This window comes from Excalfactoria chinensis, chromosome 1 (genome assembly GCF_039878825.1).
Source record: "Excalfactoria chinensis isolate bCotChi1 chromosome 1, bCotChi1.hap2, whole genome shotgun sequence".
Classification (NCBI taxonomy): domain Eukaryota; kingdom Metazoa; phylum Chordata; class Aves; order Galliformes; family Phasianidae; genus Excalfactoria; species Excalfactoria chinensis.
In genome coordinates, this window is record NC_092825.1 from 25052275 (window position 1) to 25059784 (window position 7510).

The window sequence follows — 7510 nt, forward strand, 5'->3', positions numbered from 1 at the left end:
AGCGGGCTGACATGAGCGCTCGGCCCCGCCGCCATGCAGCGCGCTGGCATTTCTGCGCTGTTCTGCCTGAATTTCGCGAAAGGCGCTTTGCCGGCGGCACAGTGGGAAGGCTCGGGGGAACCGCAGCGCCCTGACGACCCCGCAGCCAATACGCCTTCCCCGAATCGAGGCGGGTTTCAGGGACCCCCCCCCGCTCGGAGGCCGGCGGGAAGGCATCCCCGGGCGGGGACGGGGCAGGGACCGCCGGCGGCGGGATCCGAGCGGGTGACAGCTGCGCGGCGGCCGCTTCCTCGCCCCCGTTTCCAGGGAAAGGGGAGGGAGGGGGAGTTCAAAGGCATAAACAAGGAGCGCAGGACCAAATTCCTCCCCCTCCCTCCGCTCTAACGGCGCTCGGCGATAAATCCGGCTCGGCTATGCTTCGCGATGGGGACGTGCCGCCGCCTTCCCCTCGCTGAGGCGGGGGCCGCGCTCCCCTCCCCGCGGAGACGGCGGCTGCGGAGGGGGCTGCCGCGCCCCCGGCGGGAGGGCGGCCGGCACTGAGGTGCCGTGTGCCCCCGGCCAGCCCGCCGCCGCCGCCGCCGCGGTACGGGGGGGACCGTGCCGCTGCGACAGGGGAGGACGGGGCTCGGCGCGGGGAGGAGGCGCTGCGAGCATGCGCCGGGCGAGCCGCTGACTGGGCGCTCCGTCAGGGTACCGAGGAAAAGGAAAAAAGAAAGAAAGAAAGAAAAAAGGGATGAGGGGAAGGAGGATGAGCGACGGCGGAGGGATGCGAGGAGGGTTTTAAAGGAAGCCGGCGGGATCCCGCGGGAAGGAGCGGCTCGTGGCATGCGGGGCTCTCCGGCACCAACAGGTAGGAAAGAGGAAGGGCTGGAGCGGGGCTGCCGCAGCCGCGGGTGCGTGAGGGGAGCGCTCCGCGATGGCAGCGGACAAAGCGCGGGGAGAGCGCTGCCCGGCCCCGCCGCGGGGCTCCCGCAGGGCTCCGGCTGCGGCTGGCGGGCGGCGGCTGCGTGCGGTGCGGCGCGGCCCTGCATGGCCGTGGGTGGGGGAGCGGGCGGCCGGCGGGGGTGCGCGGTGTGTGCGGTGCGTGCGGTGTCCGTGTGCGCGGAGGCAGGGCCGCGCGGCGGGGACAGCTCCGCGGAGGAGGGGAAGCGGCGGGGCCGGCGGGAGGGGGAGGGGGAGCCTGATTTCATGGTTTTAAAACGATGCCATGATCTGATCAGCCTCTGTTTACACAGCAGCAATCAGGGCTCTTTTGTGGACGGTAAGAATGGAAGGATCTTGCTGGGGATTCAGCGGGAATATCCTTTGCACGCCCGAGGTGGCGGAGCAGCGCTCGGTGCGGGCGGCGGGCAGCCCGGGGCTGCTGCGGGGCTCTGGTCCCCGGCGCGGGGGGAGGAAAAAAAAACAACGGCGGCACAGCGGCGGGCAGAGCCCTTCCATTTATTTCGTTTTGCTGCATGAAATGTGCCCCGGTGCGTTCGCCGGGAGGATTAGCGGGTGTCGTGGAGCCCCAGTAAGCGGGAAATAATAATTAATAATAATAATAATAATAATAATAAAAGATGCAGTCGATGTACGAGATGTTTGTTTAAGCATAACCCAATGCAGCCCTCCCCGAAGGATGGGCATTATGTCTTGGGTGTGATGCCTGTTTTGTCTCGGTATTTACATCGAGCGTTGCTTATTCCGAATGATGTCGAGGCTTTAAAGATTTGCATTAAAGCGGAGAGGGGGGGACCCTGAAGCACAGTGCCATCGGCTGCCTGGCGTACCTGTTTGTTTGGAAGCCGAAATGATGAAATTACGGTTTGCAGGAGGAAGGGAGGGGGATAATGAATACCGTTTCTCTTAGGATGTGCATGAACTAACACGGCGTGATTAATGTGCTTTGGTGACTCGGGTTAAAAAACATAAATTCTGCAGGGTTTCTTTGGGTGTGATCCGTATCAACACAGCAGCTGCCTCTAAAACACTGGCAAAACACCGTAGCCGTAAAATAAACATAGGTAATGTCAAAATACCAGCAGCCTTTGGGGATTTTTTTAAGGATGTCAGTGATTAGCTCTTGGGCTTGCAAACTGGGAATCTTTCGATTCATAAAATCTCCGAGGCTTTGACTGTAAAATGACATACGCTACCAAAGCTAAGGGGCACTGGCCAGTTCTGAGACTGTAAGCGGCTAGATCTGTGAAATGCCAGTGATCAAACGTGCTGAACAGTAAGTATGTACGTATGTATCTGTGAAAGCCTCGTGATTTTTAAAAACAAACAATAGTACTCAAATTTACAACTTCATTTGCTTCTCCATAAATTACCATCTTTGTTAGCACTTTCTGACATCATTTCTTGTTAACTTAAGAACTGATAGCTCGATTTTTTTTCAGATATTTTGATGGCATGACAAATCAGAACGAAGAGGATGTACTGTATGACTAGACACCAGATCAGTTCTGTTTGTGGATTACATTTTCAGTAAGATGTATGGATCTATTTTTTCCTTGTTCTTATATATAGATCATGAGACTTGACTGAGGCAATATACATATCATCCATCCATCTATGGCGAACTACAGCCATGCAGCTGACAACATTTTACAAAATCTCTCTCCTTTAACAGCTTTTCTGAAACTGACTTCACTGGGTTTCATAATAGGAGTCAGTGTGGTGGGTAACCTTCTGATCTCCATTTTGCTAGTCAAAGATAAGACCTTGCATAGAGCTCCTTACTACTTCCTGTTGGATCTTTGCTGCTCAGACATCCTCAGATCTGCAATTTGTTTCCCGTTTGTTTTCACCTCTGTAAAAAATGGCTCTACGTGGACGTACGGGACTCTTACTTGCAAAGTGATTGCCTTCTTGGGGGTTTTGTCCTGCTTTCACACCGCTTTCATGTTATTCTGCATAAGCGTCACCAGATACTTAGCTATTGCCCACCACCGTTTTTATACAAAGAGGCTGACCTTCTGGACTTGTTTGGCCGTGATCTGTATGGTGTGGACTCTCTCTGTAGCCATGGCTTTCCCCCCAGTTTTAGATGTGGGCACCTACTCGTTCATTAGGGAGGAAGACCAATGCACTTTCCAGCATCGTTCCTTCAGGGCTAATGATTCTTTGGGATTTATGCTTCTTCTTGCCCTCATCCTCCTAGCCACACAGCTTGTCTACCTCAAGCTGATATTTTTTGTTCACGATCGCAGGAAAATGAAGCCAGTCCAGTTTGTTGCAGCGGTGAGCCAGAACTGGACATTTCACGGTCCCGGAGCGAGCGGTCAAGCAGCTGCTAATTGGCTGGCTGGATTTGGAAGGGGTCCCACACCGCCAACCTTGTTGGGAATCAGGCAGAACGCCAACACCACGGGCAGGAGAAGGCTACTGGTTTTAGACGAGTTCAAAATGGAGAAGAGAATCAGCAGAATGTTCTACATCATGACATTCCTCTTTCTGACCTTGTGGGGTCCCTATTTGGTAGCCTGTTACTGGAGAGTTTTTGCAAGAGGGCCTGTAGTACCGGGGGGATTTCTAACGGCCGCTGTCTGGATGAGTTTTGCCCAAGCTGGAATCAATCCTTTTGTCTGCATTTTCTCCAACAGGGAGCTGAGGCGCTGTTTCAGCACAACCCTTCTTTACTGCAGAAAATCCAGGTTACCAAGGGAACCTTACTGTGTTATATGAGGGAGCATCTGTAAATCTTTAGCCTTGTGAAACACTACCATTCTCTGCTAAGCAATTGTGGCCTGTAGCCATGTCTTGAGAAGAAAATCAAGAATGGGATGTCAGCAGTTGTAAGGATTTGGGCAACATTCTGCAGTCTTTGCAATAGCTCACCTCTAATCCTATTTTAAACCTAAACATGTTCCTGCTGACCACTGCTGAAGGTTTGTAATTAAGAACAAAGGACTGAACTACTGCCCTGAATTTCTTTATGTGGTTGAAATCTAGATTATGAAAGTAGCAGGTGCTAAGTATCAGTGCTAAATGCTGTGTATATCACTACATAAAATAAGACCATCAGAAACATTAGCATTGGACATCTTAACAAATTAAGTTGATATGAGGTTAATGTGTTGATAAAACTAATTTTAGACATCTGAAGACCTTTAAAACATTTCATACAATTATTGTTTTGCAAAGACTGAAAACTGGGGACTCAAGTACTGTAACTGATTAAAGATGTGCCATGCATTATTGGATTATCACACTTACAAATCTGTTTGCCTTGTGAGTAAGTTTTGGGGAGCATTCCAAAGCAGTATTTTTGTTCTCATTTAGACTTTTTTTTCTTTTCTTTTCTTTTTCTTTTTTTTTTCTTTTTCTTTTTCCCAAATATATTACTCTTTCTAAATGCCATTTTCCTTAACAGTGAAATAATAACATTTAACTGTATTCTGTGGTTTTTGCTGATTTGGTATAAAGTTTAATAGACACTTATTTATATTTTTTAAAAAGCTAGATATCAGTCTGTTAGGCAACGTTAACGATAATATCCAGTCATAATTGAACAGTTATAATTATACAGAATAAACACATGTTGCCTTAAAGGGTTATCTAGTATCTTCCATTTTGTTTAGCATTGAAGCAAATAAGCAAGGAAAATTGAATCAGTGACTCTGGTCAGTCATTTGGGAGTGCATGAACGATCACTTAGTCCTCTTTTTTCCTGTTTACTCCGATGGTTCCCAAAATCAGTATGCACATCACTGGGATGATACGATTTTTTTCTAGGTGTGCCGCCCTTTCTAGTTTGTTCTGAGAAACACAGGCAGTTGATGTATGTTTATATTTTAAGACAGCTGTCATGGGGAGACCGCAGCCTTAGTATGATATCTTGCACAATTTGTGAAGCATTTATTCTACTGAAGGCACAGTCTTGTTTATATTTTCTGCACATTTTGGTGTATTGGTTGTTTTAAATTATTTAAGTTTTAACTTGTGAAAGCATATAATATGATTTCTTAGTATTTTAGAAATACATTAGAGTCTGTGAGTCTTTCCTTCTTTAAGATACAGATGTGTGGATTTCAATATAAAGTTGCATTTGCCAAAATTTACCTGTGTAGCTTGTTAATTTTCTTGGAATAAAATTTTACATTTTTCCAGTTATACAATTAACCTTTTTTTATTTTGTCTAGTGAGCTAGCATGAAGTACTGAGAATGTAGCCATTATGAATTATTATCCTTTGCAGTCACTGTATTCCCAAACTGTAAATGCATGAATGATGGGGACCACAGGATTGATAAATGATATTATCTACAGTAGCACTATTGTGTAGTTTATCATAATTACCCATCTATCTGTTTTAATATGTCAGTTATATTTAAAGTTACAACACAGTATTTGACATCAACTTCACAGTTTGATTTTGGAAAAATGTGTATATTTGAAGCACAACATCACGAGTCAGTCAATCATAAAGAACGTTGATTTTTTGTCTTAATTTCCGGAGCGACAAGACTAGAGGTCTTGATTCAGTATTGGTGTATCTTGTCCTTTGTTGTAGTTTTATGATCAGCAAGTTAATCTGTACGTACACAAGCAGCAGTCGATAACGGAAACGCTTAAATTTGTATGATAACAGTATACAACATATGCAACAATTCAGAGAGTTGTGTCTATATGTGATCAGACAACTTGATCAAAGATTTAGTGAGCAATCTGTTTGACCTCACTTACACTTTTATACTGAGGTTGATTGGTTGAGAGGCATGGCCTAATATACTGTGTTGAAACAGAAAAATTGCTGAAATAACGAGTCCTCATCAGTGCGAGAATGTTTCAGAACATAATTTGAAACGGGACCAATAAACTTCTACCAAAAGGACTTTTTTATTACGCTGGAAAAGGCTTTGAAATTAAGGTAGTTAAGCAATTGTCAAAGATGGAAAGAGTGCATAAAAGCTGAATCGTGTGTTGAGAAAAATTCTGAAAGTTATCCCACTTAAGTTTATTAAAAGGTTGATTGGCAATAACTTCAGTCTAATTTCTATAAAATAGTAACCTTTACAAGGAACATTGATATTACATATTGTAATAAAGAAGTACATATAAATAAAGTTGTAAATAGTGTTATAGTCGTAGAAGTAGTCGGTTCTGATAATTAGCCAGAAAACGATGACATTTCAAGAGCTGCATATTCGGGGCCTGGCCTAACTCCTAATAAAGTCAGTTGGTGTTTTCCCATTAACTTCATTTGGAGCAGAAGCAGGCCCTAACGTTTCTATAGTACTATGCTTCTGAAATGCTAAGAAGGCTGTGTTTACTATGCAGTGGGAAAAGAAAAAAGAAAAAAAAAAAAGAAAAACAGTTTAAAATTATTTCCCTGGAAGTTTTGCAAGCAGTAACTGATGTAAATTAAAATAATAAACAGTAAACAAGTCTGAAAGCAAATATTTTGCTAAATGTTTTTCTTTTGATATCAACAGAATTCCTTTGACTAACTGAAAGATACACAAGTGTGTTACTACCTGACAGAGAAGCGCTTTAAGAGATTTTATTCTATTTTTCCAGTCTCGTGTAAGATGTAATTCCTTGTATTCTCTCCAGTGTTAAAAGAACAAGGGGATATGCAGAGAAGTTCAGTGACAACATATGAAGTAACATTCCATGCCAAGTTACTACTCACTGGAACTCACTGGCAAAGGATGTCGAGTAGTTGAGAGGTTCCTATGAGAATTACACGTATACATGAACCAAAGCAGTAGTTGGAGATATTGACATGGTTGTCATTTTGATCCTAGCTGCCACATCAGACCTCATGCATTAGGGTATAAATTCAGAGGAGCAAGAAGCTTCCTTCCAATTCAGTACATGATTGCATGACAGTATGAAAAGCTTTCTGCTTTCATTTTAGTATGGATGTGAAATTGGTGCCAAATCTTACTGGGCTGGTAGGTTACTCTTCTATTTCAGAATAGCAAAGAATATCACACTGGCTTATGTCTGCATTGATGTTTAATGTTCGTGGGTAATGAGAAGTTAGTAGCAGAAAAAAAGTGTAAGAACAGATGCTGTCTAGAAAAAAATGTCTGCCTCTAATTTTTCCTCCATCTATTCACATCACTGGCCCTTTGGCAGCCTCCATCACTTCTTCAAGGTGAGATATTCTGTATATTGAGTCCTACATTTTTCCTACCTCAGTGCTCTTTAAGTATCTCAGCCATCTCTCCTCCACTACAGACAGACAAGCTGTACTTCCTTGCAGTGGCTGACCAAAGTTTGTCAGTGTACAAGTTTCCTTCCTGAATACAGAGAGACCACTGGTTTCTTCCTGCTGCCTTCATAGTTGCAGATGTCATGCCATGGTGCTTGTCTTGCACACTGGGTATCTCTGGCTTTTGGCTTTGATCGTGAAGTAGATGCTGTCTGTGTTATGCAAAGAAAAAACGAGGATGGGGAGAGGCAACAGGAAGAAGTTTCCTCTCTTCCAACCCCTTCATAAAGAAACCACAGTTGTTGCTGCATGAACTCTCTAAATAAATCAAATGTACAGTTAGCAAATTAATGCGAGGTTT

General features: G+C 44.8%; 1 protein-coding gene across 1 annotated transcript; it reads left to right on the top strand.

Annotated features, from left to right (window-relative positions):
• The first annotated feature begins 592 nt into the window (after positions 1 to 592).
• GPR85 (G protein-coupled receptor 85) lies at positions 593 to 6377 on the top strand. The gene is made up of 2 exons (XM_072354233.1): positions 593 to 850; positions 2385 to 6377. Exon 2 carries the CDS (start codon positions 2560 to 2562, stop codon positions 3670 to 3672), a length of 1113 nt encoding a protein of 370 aa, XP_072210334.1. The 5' UTR covers positions 593 to 850; positions 2385 to 2559; the 3' UTR covers positions 3673 to 6377.
• Positions 6378 to 7510: the final 1133 nt, after the last annotated feature.